Source organism: Manacus candei, unplaced genomic scaffold (genome assembly GCF_025592945.1).
Source record: "Manacus candei isolate 608988 ecotype Guabito, Panama unplaced genomic scaffold, ASM2559294v1 h1tg000081l, whole genome shotgun sequence".
Classification (NCBI taxonomy): Eukaryota; Metazoa; Chordata; class Aves; order Passeriformes; family Pipridae; genus Manacus; species Manacus candei.
Window position 1 is genome coordinate 5,890,502 of NW_026138129.1, and position 21,021 is coordinate 5,911,522.

The following is a 21,021-nucleotide window of genomic DNA, read 5'->3' on the forward strand; positions in this document are numbered from 1 at the left end:
TATAAAAGTTAATAGACTAAAATTCAACATCTGCTTCTACAGTGGTGAATAAAAGTGGTAAATGAAAATATTACAGATATAAAAAAGAATTTATACTAGGCTAAAATTCCCTTTACCTCAGACACTTTTCCTGTGATACAGTAAGCTAGTTTTTACTCTAGCTATGTCACTCTACTGCCACTGACTAACACAAATATTCTTTGTAACAAACTGAGCAAGATGGGGGTGGGTGCAGGGTGTGACAAGATGACTGACACAGAAAAATGGAAACACACAGACAGAGACGGAGAGGTAGGGATGTCTTGAACCTTATTTTTTCTCCAATCTGAAATTCCTTTAATCTACATTTATAGCATATAATCTTGTAAAGACCTCACTTGTTTCAAGCAATCAAAAAAGAAAGAAAAATCACAGGCACAGTGGCTTTGTAAGTAGCCTTTCAGTGTATAGAAAAGCTTAAAATACAGATTTCAAGCACTAAGTCTTTAGATTAAGCTTCAGAAACAGGCTTTATTTACATCTAGAAAACCCCCCAGATTTCTAGGTTTTCCTTTAGAAACTCATCTAATTGCTTACCTTGATAGAGTTATAAATTTCAAGGTTAATTTTTTCTTACGTTGGTCACAAGATTGACCAATACTGACCTTTTTCTCTCTAATTTAACTGAAACACAGTTTTAACTAAACAAATAATTCTGACTCCTAAAAAAGTTAACGCAGTCATAAGGACTGCAAAAGATAGAGGCAAAGAGCTGTTAACTGGTATTCAGCTACTAATCCAGACAGAATCTTACAGGAGGATGTATGTCTAATTATGGTTTTAACCGGAAACAACTATGGACTTTTTATCTACGTAGGACCCCACTCACAGGCAACTCTAATACATCTACAGACATTGGCAGACATGTGGTTTGGAAGGCCTATCTCATAAAAAGCATCAACTCTTATGTCCACTCCTTAGTATACAACTTGGAATATGCAAGAGAAGACTGAGGTAATATTCTTTTGTAGTATCTGACCTACATGAAAACAGTAGTGTGCTGGACTTTGATCAGTATGCTAAAAAGTTACCGAACAGGTCAAGATGAAAACCTTTTCCTGGCATAGCCTGATTTAGAGAACAAGGAGGATCTTAACTTACAAATTTATTTAAAGATCCACACTGAAATTCACAGAACTCAATTTACACCGCAAGCTTAACACCTTAGTTTCCAACACGATGATATTGTGTGGTTCAAGGAAGTTTACTATTTACAGACACCAAAACAACAGCTCTGTTTTACAAAGCACTGAACTAAACAGGGAGAAAACCTGTTCTAAAACCCTCATCAACTACAGTCAAAAAAACTTTCAACATTTTTTGTCATAGAAGTGAAAGAGATGAAAGGTCAACACTGAGGTCTTCATAATCAGCTGAAGCCTCATTTTTAAAGGACTGACTTCACTGGATAAATACTGGCACCTCAGATCATGTTTACATGTTTTAGCAGGAGAACACATGAGAATCTGGTACGTGACTCTTGGGTATGTCCACACAAATGTTATTTAAACACTGTAGTCAGTATTTATAGATTTCTGTCTTCTGTGAAAAATACCATTTCTATGAGTAGGTTGGAAGCATTACAACAGGGCAAACTGTTCTCAGCTAAGATACTGTCTTTTTAAAGAGTGTTCTGATAGACAGCAAAACCATGACAGCACTGTGAAATCAAGCTTACTGTGTTTGATAAGAGAAAAGCACTGCAGATGTACAAGCTGCACCCTTAGCAGGAAAGAAAAAAAAAAGAATTCATCTCATGAGAAGTCTCAGAAGAAGTCTTGTAGAAAAACCTTTGTCAAAGAAACTAAATGTTGGAAAGAATGGCAAAAAGCATTTAGTCTCTTTATTTAGCATTATGTGAAACTTGAAGAATCTGTTTTACTGCTGATACTGGCTATATGCTCCAACAGTTCAACCTTCCAGTTTCAACAGGTGCTTTGACATGACGTTGTACACACTTTAATGTAATACTTCCAGAGCTCTAGGTCCTGGTGCTCCAGGGCAGTCAGGAGAGCACCTACAACCAGATCTCTGGCATTCCATGCTGTTATATGAGTATAGAAAAAGATAAGCCAGGACTTAAGACTCACACAGTGCTTGATGTGAAGCTATGCTTTTGGTTAGGAATTCAAAAACTACATGTTTGTAAATAAACAATGAAACCATCGTCTTTATATAAATAAGTCAAAAACTTGAAGAGCTTGGGAAGCAGATATTTTTCAGTTTGCCTCTCTTTCTTCACGTTCACTGACAACTATTCTTCCCACATGTAGTTAATTAAAGTGGGAGCTATGAATGTAAACACTATGTGCTTCCACAGATTTTAACACAGATATATAATTTCTCAGAGTGAACAGCAGCTTCTTGTGCAATCACATTGTCATACAATATCAAAATTATCTGAAGACGATGAGGAAACTGGAATATTGCTGCTCTCAGAGTTCCTGGAATGTCTGTACAGCAAGATCTCCAGTACACTGTAAAATAATTTAGGCTGGAAGGGATCCCTGGAGGTCATCTGGTCCAACACACCACTCATAGCAGGACCAACTTCGAAGGTGGATCAGGTTACTCAGGGTTATTTGAGTTCCCAGTATATTCAAGGATGTAGGTGTCCCAGTTTCTGTGTACACTGTTTAATCAATCTCATCTAAAGAAAGTCTACTATCTATTCTACTTGCCTTGCTGCGAACTGTAATCTGCAAAAAAAATCAATAACCTACAAAACAAAATGTACATACAGAATTGTAGTGTGGTTTAGCTTGGAAGGGACCTTAAAGATCATGCAGTCCCACCCCACTGCCATGGGCAGGGACACTTTCCACTAGACCAAAGTCCCATCTAACCTGGTCTTGAACACTTCCAAGGATGGGGAGTCCTTGACCTCTTTCAGCAAACTGTTCCAGTGCCTGACCACCCTCAAAGTAAAGAATTTTTTCCTAATATTCAGTATAAACCTGTCCTCCTTCAGCCATTCCCCCTTGTTCTATCACTACATGCCCCTGTCAAAAGTCTGTCTCCAGCTCTTTTGCAGGCCCCCTTTGAGTACTGGAAGGCTGCTCTGGGGTTACCCAAGAACCTCTCTTCTCCAGGCTGAACAATCCCAACTCTTTCAGCCTGCTTTCATAGGAGAGGTGTTCAAGCCATGTAATCAACTTAGTGGCCCTCCTCTGGACTGGTTCCAACAGGCCCATGTCCTTTGTCTGCTGGGGGTCCCAGAACTGGATGCAGAACTCCAGGAGGGGTCTCATCGGAGCAGAGCAGAGGGGCAGAATCACCTCTCTCGACCTGCTGGACATGTTGCTTTTGATGCAGCCCAGGATGTGGTTGGCTTTCTGGGCTAAGCCAACTAGCACATATTACAAATATGGGAAACAGATACATTGTCTGTAAAGTTACTCAAATAGTCTTTAGAAAAAAGCATCCAATTGGTCCAGAAGGCCAACAGAATATAAATGCCAAAAAACCCACTTCTTGATACACTATTATTCTTGCAAATTCTATTCACCTCTGTTGTCAGAAGCAGAAAACTTGCCTGTCGTGGATAGGCTTAATACCTGACTGTGCAGTTCAAATGCTGTATGACTGAAAACAAAACTCAAGAAGCTCAATAACTATAGAAATCTATGACGAATCAGCTGACATGATTAAAAATTCTACAATGAGATTTCTTACAGGACTAATTTTAATTTCCACCTCAAGTAAGATTTTTAAAATATACAAAATACATTGCCTACTGAAACAGTAAATATTGTAATTTGAGGGACATAGCCTGTTGCTTATGCTCACTCTCTAAACACAAACTTGTGTTTAACATAAACTGTGTAACTGAGCTTGCTTCTGTAACACCTTCAGAAACAAATGTTATATAAGTGTGAATTCATAACCTATGTCAAAAGGCTTAAAATTTATCTTGCCTACTTTTAGCAGTCTAAAAGTTAGCCTGGATTTGTTTTCCAAACTATCTACTGTTAACAGAGACAGCGTAGAGTGATCTCGCATATCAGGACGAAGCTTCACAAAGTTCCATGTCTCTCCACTGTTTATCCAACTTAGACCAGGCACCTAAGAATTAGACTGCCTACCTTAATTTCATCTACTTTGTATATTTAAATTGCTGTATCTTTAAGGGGGAGAACTAGACAAAAATATCATAGTGAGGAAATGCACACAAGCACACCATATGATTCCAAAGTGATCAGCAGCCTAACCAATTAATTTTTTGAAAATTCTGTAACAAATGCCTTTTTTTTAAACAGAGCACTAAATTAGTCACGGCTTCAAGTGAAAACATGTACAGCAAGTTCAAGTCTTTAACTGATCACCAGACCAACATATATACAAAAAGCATAATTTAATTATCATCTTTTTGCAATAAGTAAGCATTAACAATGAAATATTTAACTGTCACAAGTCTTTATGAATATCTAAAAGCCTAATACAAATATCCAAATTATTAGTAAAGATTAGTCATTTGAAGTTTTAACAATAAGACATTTAGTAACTCTGCATTAAATCTAACAAGCCCTTTCTAGAAGAATATTAATTTACAGTCATTCTTTCTAACAACTCTTTGTACAGTAAAAAAAATTAGATTTGTATTTTTCTGCTTCCCTTTCCCACCCAACCACCCACATAGTTTTGCTCTCAGACAGAGCTACTAGCCAATCAAACCTGATGGTAAAAATCCTCTCAACCAAGGGTCCAAGATCTCAGTTTTAGCATCCAGCTCAAATGCTCTTTGGGAATAAAATCCATGTTTTTGTATAATGTGCAAAGTGCAACTTTTCTCCAGTGCCATCAGAAGTGTGTGCTGCTATGAGCTTCACCAAAGAATAAAACAGTAACAATTAAGACTTTTCAATTTCCAATCACTCTGTAACAAATGTTAGATGATGTTTACAGGAACGACAGATCAAGTGGATTATATCCTGGTGCTTATTAGGTCAGGTACTTTCTGATTTCATTAGGACAAACCAATGTTTTTACTCAAGTTCTTCAGTTTCCTCTGTAAAAAGGTCAGCCAAATCTGCCACTGTCAACACTGAAGCTTCTGACTGCTTCATGGAAGAGCTCGTGTGACTGTGGGAAAAAAATTGCATGCAGGCATCAGAGAAAGAATCAATGTCAGTAACAAGCTGTGTGCACTGGAGACAGACCACACAGCTCAGAGTCAATAACTGCTCAGCTTTGAAACTCATCAGGAAAACCATGTACACTGATCAGCTACTGCTCTTGTACATTCTAAGTAAGATACAAAGTCCATCTATGGTCCTTAACAGTAGTCAACACCAAACACTGCAAACCCAGCAAAAGCAGAACATGGGATAATCTGCTGTGCCCTTTTAACGTTTAAGGGACTGTCTTCAGCTTCCATACATAACGTTTAATATTACTTTCAAAACATTAGTTCTCATGGGATCATTCAACCACTGTACATTTATCCAAATTTTATATGTAAAATAGCGCTACTTCACAGATATGGAAACCGAATAAATCATTCTTCCAAAGCTAAAACTGAAATCTTTCATAAGTACAACCAAAGATGTGCACGTCCATTTTTAGTTTCATAATCTCTAACCAGCAAAATTTCCCTAAACTAAGGCCTCCTCCTAGATTTATCATGCATATAAAATATATAAAAGGTACAAACCTCTTACACTTTCTGCATAAAGAACACCCTTTTTAGTCCAGTCCCAGGCCATCATTGCTTATAGATTTTGGAAGGATAAACACAGTGAAAACTACTTCTGTGTCCACACAGCAGCCTGATCTATAAGCTAGCATCTGGGCAGTGCCTGCACAGACTGCAAAACCAACCAATGTGACAGAGCACCGTTGGACTAACTTGGTAGAACTTAAATGTAATGAAAGGAAGAATCCATGTCCTGTATTAGAGCTTACCACACATGCCGTTGCTCCAGTGGCAGGCTTAGTATTACTCCATCAATTGCAATGTTTTTATACTCACGGAAATACGTAAAGTGAAAAGACGAATCATAACACATAATTTATTAATTGGGTTTTTATAAGATAAAAGGTTACCAAAACACTTTCCAGAGAATTAAAATACCTCAAGCTTCAAGTTACTGGAACCAGGTTAAAATTTTTCAAGTCTTAAAACTTTTTTGCCAATCACAGCAATTTGAAGGAGAACAGCTGAGTTTTATATACAAAGGTATGCATGCCTAACTATAATAAAAGTATGGTTGAGAATCACCTTTTCATTTTCAGTGTAACAATGATGTTTTAAAAAATTCAACACATACCTTCTATCTACAGTTTTCAACATAGTCTGCATTCTCTCTTCTATTGTTGCTTTTATCAGGAACCTGTGAACAATGGTAGATCTGAATGTGTTTAAAAAAAGAAAACAAGACCATAAGTGAGCAGAAGTTATACTGTTATTGATGAAGTTCATAACCATATTTTGTCTCACACTAATTCTTGTAAGAATGTTGAAAAAATGCCTCTATTTTATGAAAGAAATCTTAAAGGTGATTAACAACTTCCACTGACATTTCAGGGTGTTTAGTGCCTCCCTGAGCACACACTCACTTGGCTGACCACATACTAAATGAATATAAGCTGTATTACCTAAAATCCTAATGCAGATACTGGGCAAAGTTCTGCTTTCTGTGTCCTTACTACAAATAAACCCTCCTCAAGAGCCTAAAGAAATTACTTTGGCCCCCTGCTGATATACAATGTTCATCCTGCATTGCCACAAGTTGTTCCAAGAGACAAGAGCTCAGTGTGATGGATTATTAAAGCTGATTTCCAGAGTTTTAACAATATTATTTTTGAAGACAGCAAAATATTATAATTTTTTTTTTAAAAGTCAGTAATTGTAGTCAGTAAACACGGAACTGTAAACACTGGTAAAACAAAACCAAAAATGTCAATAAAGATAACACAAAATGACAACTCCGTTTATGAAATAAAATTTCAGAAAGAAAGCAGTAACAAAAAAAACCTGCCAAGCACAAGAAAGTGAAATGGAAAAGAGTCAGTTCCAAAGATAAAAATGAAAAATCATCCCAGGCTCCCCAGTATAAACATTTTTTGAGACAAGAGCCCTTGAAAGTGCTTAGACAGTTTTCATATCTTCAGCTGAAACTTTGGCAGGCAACATTTCACAGAAGAATGCAGGGGGAATACTTTGGGATTCATAGGCAAAGGTCTACCCCAAAAAAGGAGAAGTAAATAAGAACTCAACTGAAGTGGTAATAGTTGCATACAGGAGTATTCCCTTATGCTCACTGTACTTAGAACACAGCCCTTTTTCAAATAAGCCTTGTTGAAGTCTTAATTCTTAAAAAGTACAGTATATTCTTGCTGCTTTTATTGCAAGGCTTTTGCCAGACCTTTTGTGCCAGCATCATGTAAAAGTACAATCCAGGCTGTTGCAATCAATTTTCCCTATGCCCTCACAGTTAATTCAAAATCTTTACCAACACACACAAATATCCACCTGTTCATAAACATTCTTTCACATACATGCTTCTTCATGTCCTCTCTTTGCCTTTATTTCCAGAACACAAAACCCACTATTATTCTAGAATATTATTATTCCAGAATTAACTCCAGCTATTTTCTCCTTGATGTTCCAGGTTTTAATTTTTTTTTCAAGTGACGTGAGACCTAATGAAAAACATATACATCTTATATGTTCAGGACAAACGTTCCAAAACCTTTGTTAAGTCTTCACTACTACACATGTAAAATCAACAACATTGAAACAAACAAGAGATATGCAAACTCATTAACATCTTCAAAGAGATCTAGATGGGGATGAGGGCAGAACTGTGATTCAAAAAACTAATCAGTTGTAAAGTGAGTGTGCTATAACGTTCTTTTTGGAAAAAAACCCAACCAAACAACCCCCCAAAACAAGCAAACAGAAAACCCCCAACAATTTACTTGGCTCCTAATCTGGAGCTGAGAATGACCAGTTAGAAGGACCCTCTCAAGGAAACTCAGGCCATGCCTGAACTTACCCTCATGACATAAAGGATGAGTTGCCTGGACATGCAAAGTTAAGATATTTCTGGACATGTTTGCAAGCAGAACTTCAAAGTTAAAAACTAATGCATCAATGGCACACATAAAACAGGGCACCAGCTGAACAAGGTTTTTCAGAATTTCAGACTCAAGAGCTTACACTCTTCCTAAATGGCCCAAATGCAATTTGTTTCTGCATCTTACCCCTGCAACACAAAACAACTCCCTAAAATACACAGTGAATTTTCAGCAAACATTTTTTAATTTAATCTTTCTGTCCCTTTTATGATTATCTTTAAAACCAGGGTTCCTATGAATAACCCCATCTCCAAAATTGAGAAGTTCGGTGAACTAGATTTATTCTGATTACAGTATGCAGAGCTATTCTGGACCATATCTAAACCATTCAACATAATTTTAAATCTTACTTTGTTTGGCCAATACGATGTACTCTGCCAATAGCCTGTAGTTCATGTGCTGGATTCAGAATGGGTTCCACAAGCAGAACGTGAGTTGCTTCGATGATGTTTAGTCCATTGGAACCAGTGTGAAGAGGCAGCAGCAAAATATTGATGTTGGGATCATATTTAAATGCAGAAAGATTTTCCTAAAAGGCAAACATCACAGCAGTGGGACAAAAGTTCCTCAATGAAGAGTGTGGAGGATATGACTATATTTTCTAGAAATTATAGCAGCTAATACAGGCTCCAGAGAAATAATGTTCATCCCGGAACAGATACTCAACAGATATCAGGAAGGCATGAACTTCTCGCAACACTGATCAGTGTGTCTCATCCTTAACAGACAGCCCAATGCTTCTTTCTCAAAAGTGAATGTACAGTTTAGCTTCAAAAGCTTTAAACTGGGGCTTTTTGTGATTATAATTTTTAGAATTAATGAGTTAGAGATCCAAGCTTTTGCCAAATAAATTTGCCGCTCTTTTAGTTTCTCAAATGAAGCAATGAAGTAAAAGGATCAAATTAACTTCTATGAACTATGATTTTCCCATTGAAAATAATTAAATAAAAATATCCTTTATGTACCTGAAATTTACTAATTCCATTGATCTGAGAAAAAATCATGTTGTTGTCATACAAAGCTTTTGAAATTATATCCAATACATCTTGCCACTGTAAAAAAAAAAAACGAAACAAAAACACACAACAATAAAAGTAACTCAACATTACAAACAGCAATGACAACTAAAAAATACTAATTAACTTCCCTAAGAGAGAATAGATTAAAAACCTTTTCAAAATACTAGCATTTGCAATTAAAAAAAAAGAAATAAATATTTGTGTGCTAGGAACCAAATCTTTCATAAAACTAAGACATGTAATTAAAAAGATCAGCTTGAATAAAAGAAATTGGTAGCCATCATAAAAACAGTTTTACAATGTATCAAAAACATCTGCACATTACATATGAAAATATCTAGAATTTCTAACACTCCCATACAAATCTGAGTGTTTGCCCTTTAAAGAAACAAGTTTTTACATCTGCTGACTATGATCGTTGTTCATGTCCCAGTTACATGACTTGCCCCACAAATTCTCAAAACAATCAAGTGGCTGTAGAGAGTGATTCAATGTTTTGGTAGCTAAACTAATTCCTGTAAATATTATGAATGCTTTAAACTCACACACACAAAGACAAGACAGAAAATGATGATTAATACCGTTGAGAAAACTAAGGATTTAGCCCCTGGATCTTTAAATTGAATTCTCTTCAGTGTTCGGACCACAGCTTCCACTTTGGTGGAGTGACTTCCCTTTGAAAAGTGAAAAAAGAGCATTAGTAAAGTAGGATAGTAAACAACTTCCATATTCATGGCTTTATTAAATGATGTTATATTAGGTGTCTTACATATCCTACTCAAATTTAAAAACTTTAAAGGAGGAAGGGCAGGTTAAGTAGCACTGAACTCTTTTTATCTCTCCCTTATAATGCACTCCTATAGGATCAGCAGTGTATTACAGCATGTGCAGCATGCTGAACAGTGAAGCTGTGTGAGGCAGAACAGACAGCCCAAGCAATGCTTGCACCAAACATGCTCATTAGGCCTCCTGCGTCTTAACTTAGTGGTACAGTCTTTAGAGAATCTTCCAAATGCACATTTAAATTTCCCTACCTTCACACTTCTTGAAAACTGACTATGAAAAAAATGTTTTTTCTGTTGCTTTTGTTTCTCATTCTGGCAACACCAAACTTACGTTCAGTACTATGAAGCTTGTTAATTATATTTAAAATAATAAGAAAAGTGTAAATATAAATAATTTTTGAAGAATTGTGCACTGCAATGAAAACATCTTCATATTCTGCATTCAGAAGTATTTCAGTGCTTAATTATTCCAATACTATATTCTACTTCTTGTCCACTTTGATTTATGTACTCTTCCCTTTCCCCTTAGCCTATAATTTCTTGCTAGTTCCTACATGCATAGTAATTTCAAGCTGTGCTAGATTCAGCTGGACAAATACTGTTTTATTTCTGTCTGCACCTGTCTTTTGAACATTGAATTAACTATGTTGGCTTGCAACAATGACAGATCAAATTTACTGAAGTCACGCTGCTTGCAGAATTGGCTGGAAAGGATGTCAGCAGTCTAGGCACAAGCTGGGAACCAAGGCTGGGTTGCTTGATCATTCACACATTAGGTAGATAAATGAACGCTCCAGAAATACATGTAAAAGACTTTCTGCAGACTGTTGTACCAAAGGCTGCAATAAGCAGTACCATTTTATTTCCCAGGGTCTTCCATAGGGATTCCAGACATAGAAATAATAGAAATGTCTATGTCACAGACATAAAAATAAGCCAGCTTTCTTCCATGTAATTTCTGTTGCACCTGATAGACACCAACACTGTTTCCAAAGTCAGATGGACAATTAATGTCGGCAGGTGTTATGATCTGAAAGGATGGCACATTTGCAGCCCTATGGCAGCTGCCTGCCAATCATAAATACCTATAATCAGGAGAAAGTTAGAGACTAACTTTGAGTACTTCCTGTATAATTCTAGGGTCATTTATGTGCTTTTCCAATACCATTCATCTCTGATTCAGATGACAGTTCTGGCTAATCTGCTCTGTCTTTTCCTCAGAGACTGGTTTTAGACCTTATCACAGGTCTTATTTTTCCCTGCTGTAACGGATAGTAGCTTTAGCCACTGTTGTTCATCTTTCTACCCTCCAGATTCCTGTGACTCAGGTGTCACACAGGTGACTTTGTACCAGATCAGTAAGAGGAACTATGGCAAAGAAAAGAACAGCACTATGATCAGTGGTCACAGTCTTTTTGCTTTAGTTTTAAACAGGAGAACTAAGTGTGCAAAGTTCTTTGTTCCTTTGCTTACATTATATTAGACAAACTATATTAGACTTATTGAACTAACAGTTGACTAAAGCTTTGGTTCACAACACACAAAAATTTCAATTTTGTTCTCAATTTTCATGGAGAGATCAAACTGACAAAAGTACCCTTGCTGTTATAAGCCCTTAGTTTTCAGTCTCTCTTAAAAGAAGTTATCCCGCTCATTACCCCTATACCATCAGTCTGTCTTTTTGATGAATATCGAGATGAATATTTATAAAGAAATTAGTTATGAGTTATGGAACAACACACATTAGAACCAAAACTACCCTCTAACAAAGGGTCTCAGATGACAGGCTAGCAATATCCACTGTAATACTGACCAGACACAGGAAACTTTCACAGAACCAAAACACGCAGAGATGTCAGTAATCTCTCAGTATAAAATGCTCCCATTTACAGTAGCCCTTTTGCATTTAAGGCATTAACTTAAGATGGTTAGTATTGGTACAATAAACAGTAAGATGCAAAGAAAGAGACAGTGAATACTGGAAGAGACTGGAGGGATTAAGAAAGCTTAGATTAAAATACAAACACTGAATAAATCACACACTTTTCATATAAATACTGAAAGTTATTGCTCTTAACCTTGGTATTTTATAGAAACCATACTAAGTTATTCTTTGTTAACTGTTCCTAAAGGAATATGAGGTAGAAATTTTTATTTTTAACAAAGCTACTTGTTTTGATAGTACATGAAGCTACAGCATAAATTTCTAATTTTGCATGAACTAAGAATGATCCTTATGTGAATTCATATTTTTGCTTTATTTTTGCTTTTTTTCAAAGTTTTTGATGCAGAAATACTTCAAGAAAACATTACAACCCTGTATGCAGGACAGCAGATGACAGGTTCCTTCTGTGTTCTATTTATGAAATTTTGTTATTCCAGTTATTTTATTTTTTAATGTAATTTATGAAACATATTTGGAATTTTGTTAGAAACAGAGTGATATCTCTAAACTCAGAGGAAATAATATGTAAAAAGCCTTGCATGAAGTAAAGTTCTAAGCAGCAGCACTTCAAAAATACAGCCTATTTGCTCCCCCTGGTGCTACATACTGTCAACTACTTCAAATCTAATCATTTTAGTTAGGAAGCATCTACTCATAAAATGGAATTCCATTTGTCCCGAGTGGCTGAAATTACTACTGTGAATTTGGTAGCAACTGTCTTCTAGGCCAGCGACCCTAGAAAACCTGCAAGATTTGAAGAAACTTGCACAGATACCACGGAATTCTGTCAGCACAACTAGTTATTACTTTTAACTACTCTAATCAGATTAGACTGGTATATCCATATTATAATCATATTTTAATTGAAGACAGTAGTATCATTTCAATCAAAATATTACCAATATGGTGTTTACCTTTGCATTTTAGTCCAGAATCTTCTATTTTTTCCACAGCTGCAATAACCACAGGGGTTTTTTTGTTTAACACGATTCTATAACATACTCATGCAAAGCAAAAATGTACCTATGCACTATGTCAGTATTGCTAAAGATTCATGGAGATGCTGCCTCTTCCTCCACCCCTGCCTTTAACACAACAAAAACCCCCTGTTAACAAGAAAAGTAGATAAAACAGTGCAATCAGGACTGAATTCCTACACACTTGTGTCTAGAAGTTTTGTCATGACACATCCTATTTATAAAACTATCCAGTACACTTGTCTGCCTAAGTGCAGGATGCAAAAAAAGGAAACAAATATGCACTGTTGAAAGTTTGGACCACACAGCTCCTAGAAACAACGCACCTTTACAGGAATATCATCCTCCTGATTTGCAGCTTCTGCAGTAAAGACATACGATATTTCTTTATGGGATGTTGTCTGCCTGCAGATGGCACACTTAATTGAGCTCCGGCGGGTGCCAACACTGTACTGTTGGATGATGATGGCTATACACTCATTACAAAAGCAATGTCCACATGTCAGCACTGCCCACTATGTAGGAAATGAAAAAAAAAACCCAACACAACATAGTATCAGTTTTGGATCAATTCAAAAGAAAACCAGTGTACTAATATATGATAAATTACATTTTCATAGAGAAATTGCTTTATTTTTATGACATTCATCAGATTAAAATTGAAGAATTTTAGAATTTTTAGCATCCCAGCTGCTAAAAAGCCTGAATTTCCAAGTTTTTCAGCACAGAAAGATTCATGATTCACAGAAATTTTCTGCATTTATTGTTAATTTTTTGCATTTTCTCAGTTTTGAACTTCAGTGAAGACATTACAGTCTTTCATTTCTATGAATGATGATTCTTAATGCCTAGGTTAAGTATGCAGATTAAATATTTATACAATTTTTAAAAAATTACAAAAATGTTAGCATTGGCCTCCTGTAAAAGTCTTTACCTAGGCATTCATATTACGCTGGTCTTTATTAAGTAAGTTGTAAATAAAGTGCTTTAATTTTTCCCTACTGTTAAGTCCTATACAACATCTTTTGAACAGAGTGGCTTAGTCTCTTTTAGACAGAATGCATTTTAAACAACAGATTGCATTGCAGAAGCTGTTCTCCTTTGTGAGCCTAGAACATCTACTTGTCAGCTATGACATTCTGTAACAGAGAAGCAATTTGTAGACCAGTGGTTTTGCACCCAGAAATAGTATCTCACACTGTACTAGTCTGCTCGAGAGGCCATTCTAAGAGGAAAAATAAAACAGATTTCACTGGACCAAGTAGCAAAGGAATTGACTAAACAACTGATTATCAAGCAGAACATCTTTTAAGCTTTGTAAAGTTCTTTTAATCATGCAGAAACAGGACACAAAGTATTTTAAAAGTTCCTTGCAAGATGAAGGCTGCTACTATCTAAAGCAGCAGTCTCGCTATTAAGAAAAGATAAAGAAAGTTAAAAGACTATTTTCCCTTTCAGTGAGCTCCTCCAGCTCCAAGATAAAGCATAATGGCAGTGAACAGGACAAACAGCTGTTCTCTGTAAAAACCTGTACTACCCTTGGAAGAAAAGCACAGAGGGGATTTTGGAAAGATAGTAGGACACCAGTTCATGCTTACAGATGTCTATAAAGTGGACAGAAGCTAAACCACCTTAAAATAGTTACCTAAAAAAAAAGAGACAATTTAGTTTGACTGTACAGGAGTCCTTTCATGTTTTTACCTAATGCATGTTAAGTGAAGTTTAAACTATAGTTTTGTATTTTATGATGTTGATTAAGTCCCACTTAAATTTCAACTCCCACAGTTCAGCAGGTAAGTGGTGGGGAAAGAAATACAGATTGCCAGTCTTTAATCTATTGGATTTTACTACTGTTTAAGTAGGTAATATCCATTTATTTAGAAATAAAAAATACTGTCAATAAGAGCAGTTACAGTAAAATAGAACAGTATACTACAAAAAGCTTATCTATTTCTTCCATCTATTGGCTTCTAAATGGCAAACAAATGTTTCTGACAAAAGTATAACTTCAGGGTTATAAAACAATCAGGAACTCATGTTTTTGGAACAGTTAAGCACTGATGTCAAAAGCTAAAGGCAGTAGTGGTGCTTGCATCTGAGCAAGACATTATGTCAGGGGGAGAGTCTGGTTGGTACATTACAGGAAAGGGCTTATTTCCCCTGTTTCAATATAATGTTAATTTTAAATCAGATGCTGAAAATTTGCTGACTCAGCTGTAGGTAAAGATGTTCTAAAACTGAAACCTGCTGACAAAGTATCTTACCTGTCTTCCCAGTTGACGAGCACAGATTGGACACGGTTCTGGGTTAACTCCCCCAGTAGTTTTATCCTGAGACTATAAAGTAGAAGAAAAATATCAACTTTGTGTTTCAACAAATAAGAAGTTATTCTATGTTTAAAACAAACTTCTAGAAAAAATGAATAATGAAGTTCTTAAAAAGAAACCCTACTGTGTGAACAAATTAAAAATATATTAATGAATAAAGTACATCTTGAGAAGTTAAAAAAATATGCAACTGATGGTAAGTAAAAGGAGTACTTTTCATTTTGCAGTCCTTCATATAGCAGCTGCAGCTCTACAACAACTCTGAAAAATCCCAGTAAAATACGAGTTTCAAATAAGAAACTCCTCATATTTTCTATCACCTTCATATGTTGTACAAACAATTAAATCCTTGCTTAATCTATGTTACTTAAACATAATTGTACTTACTTGAACACTATGACTAAAATAACATTTAATACATGGGGTTTGTCTGATTATTTTTACACTTATTTAACCTCCAGACATGATTGTTCTGTTTAAGAAGGTAACCTCTTTGTAAAATAGAAAAGGTAAGTAGAAAGTTAAATCATTTTATAAAGCCTCTACTAAACATGGTCCATTAATTTTAACGAAAATTTTAAGCATCTCCAATGAGTTCATAGTTTTTTCAGTGTGTAATAGTAAATAACCAAAATATATAATGGAATAAATAATTTTATGACTACACAGTAACACAATGAACAACACACTGAATTTCAATATGCAATGAATCTTCACAGAAAATACAATTTCTTTAAGATGGAAGTTTTAAATAAAAATAATGGTAGGTTTCTTCCACTGGGTAAACAGAGTACATCATTTGGGTAAAGACCGTGGAATCATTAATCTTACTTTCTCCAGATTAGTGAGATATAGAAGTTGTCCCAATTTCTTCTGAAGCTGTGATTTGGCAACTGCCTTGTCATTCAGAAGTTTCACTCGATTTTGCTCTACCTATGAAAACAGTATTAAACACATATTAACAAAGGAAAAAAAATAGTAAAGTTTTACAATAAGGCTTAAATTAATTTTTTGGTGAAATTCAACTGAATAGTTTACTGGGGACAGACAGAAGAACAGCTCATGGTGTAAATTTAAGATGTGCTTCTCCCCAAGCAAAAATGATTATCTATTCCTTTCCTGTACTCAGTATGAACACAGCACTGTGAATGGGCTGAGACCCAGGCAGTACAGAAAATTGTTTTTTATCGTTTTATTTGCATTATCGTTTCTTAAAAGAGACAAAATCAAATTAAAAGCACTTATTTTTATAAGTTTCTTTTGAATTGATCATCTATCTTCTTACAGCCATATATATCCTAGACTCAACTGCTCATTCCAAAAACAATGTGTAAGAAAAAATTATTTTCTTTATACTTCTCAGAAGTTTACACTTTTCATTTAACCTATACAAAGACACAAACATAAAACTGACTTCTTTTTAGATTAATTACAGCTGACAGTGGAGTAGTTATTAATACTGCAGAAGAGGCAGGCACCTGAAGGGTGAAAGCCAAAGCAATGGGTGTTTCTTTTGTGACTGCATATACATACATAACTCTTAAAACTTTGTTACATATTTGTTAAGCAAAGTGCCTCTGTTTTAAAAATCGTTTCAACACACAGATGAAATATCTTTTCCTTACAGAAAGAAGGAACATCTATCTAACATTCAATCTCACTGAAACAAAATACAAAAATGTTTCTAGTGAAAACATATTTCTATTGGTGCAAAAAAAAAAAATTAAGAGTTTAAATCAACCCAGCATTTTCTCTATCATCATGAACAGAAAGTCTCTCAGATGTAGCTCAGAAATTCCTGAGCATACTGAAATACTGACAAAAAGATTTGTCTTCTAGGTGTTCACTGCTGTTTTACAGGTCCTTGTGGAAAGTAGCAATATGGATAAGGAATCAGCAGGCTTTTGGAAAAATGCCACTCTGTCAGAAGGCCAACAAAAATATATCAAAATAAGAGTTACAAGCTCAAAAAGGTCCATATACTGATATAGAACCTGTATACTCCACCAACCCTTTATGAAATTGAACGAGAGGCATATATTATAGACCTTATACATAGATCAAGATACAGATTTTATTTTTGTAGGAGGTAGGTTCTTTCAGAAAAAACACATTCTTTCCTGCCCAGTACTTCACCTCATGTGGTTCTATGATGTGGAGAACTGGTGGATTTGGTTTTGGCTCATCAGGATGACGCACTCTCAGTCTTTCTGTAGCCATTGCCAGTTCATCAATAGCAGACACATGATCCCTAAGTACCATCCAATATTCATGAAGTAACTGTAAGAAAACCCCAAACAAATCAACAGCAGAACTGAGTTGAGTTCCTCTTATGTGATTTTGCCATACAATGGAAAATGTGAGAATTTTTTGGAGGAGGGGGTAATATTCCTTTGCATTATTCACCCACCACAACAACAAATCACGAAGGAAAACAAACAGTATAGACATCATCCTGGTGGCTGTCTTTTCCAACCTCTTTGTATAAACAACTATAAATAGCTGTCTCTCATTTCTTCTACAACTATTAGTATTACAATAACTAATGGAACTTAACAGTCAGAAGCAAATCTCTTGCAAGACTAAACAAATGCTGAATAAAATAAGGCTTATTTCACAGAGTATCATCCTTGTAGCTCAATGTAGATTAGAGTAGTACAGACCATTGAATCAGCATTTCCAAGTATATTACAGATGGAACCATAATGACACTATTTTATTCTCATCGGCATATTAGTCCCATCTTTTTTTTCCTCATGTAAAGGCACATGAAAGGACTGTGTCCTTTCTTGCAGCAGAAAATTTCCAACACATAGCAATGCCTTGGTAACTAGTTACCTTATCCTCCTCCTTTTGTCAACTCTTACAAGCCGAGGACACAAAAAACGAAGCATGGGAACAGTCATGAGAATGGTCATTATTCTCCAATCACCATTTTGGTACCATAAGCAAGTGACCTAACCTTGTGAGAGCAGCACAACTCTATTAGGCATTTAATAACTTTAACTACCAGACACCTAAATGCTGATTGAGACATCATTTTGTTTATAAAGCTTTTGCACTGTATTACACTGTAAACTAGCAATTTTTTAAGGCAGATCCAGATTAAGTTTTACTCCTAATGAGCACTACCAATTTGAGGAAGTAGGTGATCCATAACCAAGTTTGTTGAAAAACAAAGACAGACTGAATATCATTTGTTAATCTAAGATACAAAAAATAAATCACTCCATAGAGTATCTTCTCCTGCTCTTCTATAGATTAAAGCGAATAACAAATGCTTCAATTCTTGGATAGTAATAAGCATCTTTGCTTTTTCAAAACCTCCTAGGAAAAAGCAAGTTAGGTAACTTGTTGATTTCCTAGAATCATGAAACAGCAGACCTGGGAGATAGATCACATGGGCATAAACTCGCCAAGGAACAGGAATTTACGCTGATGTCAGACCACACAAAAATCCACAAACAAAAAAACCCCAAACGCCAACATTCCAGAAGAAAGCACAAAAGAATCAATAAACCTGGCACTAGTGTACCAAGTGTGTTCTACTGAACCTGATGTCCGTGTTAATTGAAAATGAGAAGGAGAAATGTTCAAGAGAAAACGTTTGATTACACCTAAGCTATGAGACAGGATGAGAGCCTTGTATGTAATAGCTCTTCCCCCATCTCCATCACCAGTATGTATTCAAAGCAAGGAAACACAGAAACACAGGGATGTATAAAGAAAGGCACAGAACACTTCTGTAGTTCTCTCTGATCCAAACAGGAAAGTAATTATTTCAAGTTACATTGTGTAGTAAACAAGATCCAGGAAATAAAGCAACAGTGAAAGTACATGTGTAGCTAGCACAAGACTGAAGATAAACTGAATTACAGAATGGAATAACATTGGATTTGCTGAGTCTTGCAACATTCTGACTTAAGTAAACAGATGAACACATTTATATCTGTATACTGTCTTAATAGGTGCAATTATATTGCTTAGTAATTTGATTAGTTGCCAGTATAGCTTTTAGAAACTCAAATAATATATAAACCATTTTCAATCAAATCCTGTAATAAGCACTGTGGAAAAGCTTGGTGTAGGCAAAGCCTAATTTCAGGCATACAATTTAGATGTGTTAATATTCAGCTTCAACTTGTTTATAATAAATTAAATGACAACTGTTTTGTCACCATCTCATTTACTGTACCTTATATTCCTTTTTCCATGCTTCAAAGAGTTCCAGGAATACGCTCCCTTCTTCAGTTAGCCTAACATCCATTCGGTGAGCTTTGGCAAAGGAGAGAAGAGCTTTCAAGGCACGTTCAGTTTCACTGGTTGCCCACAGTCCTCTACTTGTAGTGGGCAAACGGTCATCAACAAGCCCCTCTTGGTCTTCTATCATCTCCTCGAATATTGCCATTTGGCCTTTAACACTTAAAAACAAACCCAGTACAGCACTTATCACTCATTTTGTACTTACACGTTCATTTCTACTTATTCATCATCTATTTCAGCCTTCTAGTAGTTGATTATCAAGGATAATGCAAACCAAACAAGGATAAACAGCTGTTTGACTGCCTAACGCCTCAAAAGCTTGCTTTGAACAGTGACCTCAGCATCAGCAACGAAACCACCATAAGGCCATTTTTGTCAGCTCAAAATCATCCCCAGCTTTTGTAAAGGCTTAAGCATCTAAATTATCTTTCAGGAGTTATTCATGTTATATTCATTTAAGAAAAAAAAAAAATCAATTTCGGACTTTTATACAAGCGAGACCTGCAGTTAAACTCTGACACAAAATTTGCTGTGTATTGCACTATTTAAGAACACTGCAGCTTCCCATTTCCCTCCTTGACAAATAATGCTGATTTAGAAACACACTGATGTTTCCTGATTCCAGCAATCATGAGGTAACAGAGCTCCCACTAGTAAAGACTTCTCAAAATGTTTTCTCATTGACCTCAAGACTTTTGAATCCAATTTTGACATTGTGAGGAATATGAGAGACAAAAGTAAAAGAGAAAGCATGCAAAGGACTGTAATGTATGCCTCTCAGTACTGTCCACCATGCATACTTCTCACATCATGTGCTGGTGTCACCCTTCTTTCAGCTGCATTCCTGTCTGAGATCTCCTTTCTCATTGTAACATTGAATGAGGATGGTATTATACCACTTGCAACTGGACTGCAAATAAATATTTGTACACAGAAGAATATGTATTTGTCACAGTTTGAGATTGCACCCCCTGGAAGCTGGGGGGCCCAGAGGTGATTGGATGCCAGGGCAGTCTTCCCTGGAGGGCCAATCACCGTTCATCTTGTTCGCTCCTGCTGAAAAATCATATATACACAACCGGTGGAAGTGGTTGGCAATCAGTCTGTGTGTGCTGCTGTATATGGGTGTAGAAGGCCAGGGGTGGCAGGGCCTCCTTCTTCCCCCTCCAGGGGGGGAAGGGGGGCTCTGCAGCCCCACAACTCTGCCTAAGCCAGGGTTGGAGGCAGCATTGAAGTGAGTGTGTGTTGTGAAGAAAGGGATTCACAACACCTGAAGGTAAGAGGGAGAGAGAGGCAAGCTCCTTGTGAGAAGCCAGGCCACCTTTTCCCCCCCCTTTCCAGCCAGACTGCAGAGCTCGGGACAGTTTGTAACTGGACCTAACACCTGTAGCAAAAGCTAAGCAGGAACTTTTTCCCTCTCACTGTTAAGTGGGAGTGGATGCGAGGCTTAGTATTTTGAAGCTGAGCCAAAAGAGACGGGCTGATAACAAAAGCAGCTCGGTGCCAGGGGGAGAAAAAACCCCAGGTGAAATTGGACACAGATGAGAGGCAGGCCCAGAGGATGTCCTGCTGTGATTTAAACGC

At 36.3% G+C, this 21,021-nt stretch overlaps 1 protein-coding gene across 3 annotated transcripts in view; it reads right to left on the minus strand.

Annotated features, from left to right (window-relative positions):
• Window positions 1-1,860: 1,860 nt before the first annotated feature.
• SHPRH (SNF2 histone linker PHD RING helicase) overlaps window positions 1,861-21,021 on the minus strand; it is a 56,442-nt gene continuing 37,281 nt past the window's right edge. For 2 of the 3 annotated variants that reach the window (XM_051811286.1, XM_051811288.1), the window contains 10 exons: window positions 19,370-19,595; window positions 17,311-17,454; window positions 16,006-16,107; window positions 15,112-15,183; window positions 13,174-13,362; window positions 9,722-9,814; window positions 9,087-9,173; window positions 8,472-8,650; window positions 6,309-6,389; window positions 1,861-5,121 (listed from right to left, as the gene is read on the minus strand). In XM_051811286.1, coding sequence (XP_051667246.1) covers window positions 5,025-5,121; window positions 6,309-6,389; window positions 8,472-8,650; window positions 9,087-9,173; window positions 9,722-9,814; window positions 13,174-13,362; window positions 15,112-15,183; window positions 16,006-16,107; window positions 17,311-17,454; window positions 19,370-19,595 — 1,270 coding nt within the window. In that variant the 3' untranslated portion in view covers window positions 1,861-5,024. The remainder of the gene's footprint in view (window positions 5,122-6,308; window positions 6,390-8,471; window positions 8,651-9,086; window positions 9,174-9,721; window positions 9,815-13,173; window positions 13,363-15,111; window positions 15,184-16,005; window positions 16,108-17,310; window positions 17,455-19,369; window positions 19,596-21,021) is intronic. The other variant, XM_051811287.1, reaches the window with a different exon arrangement.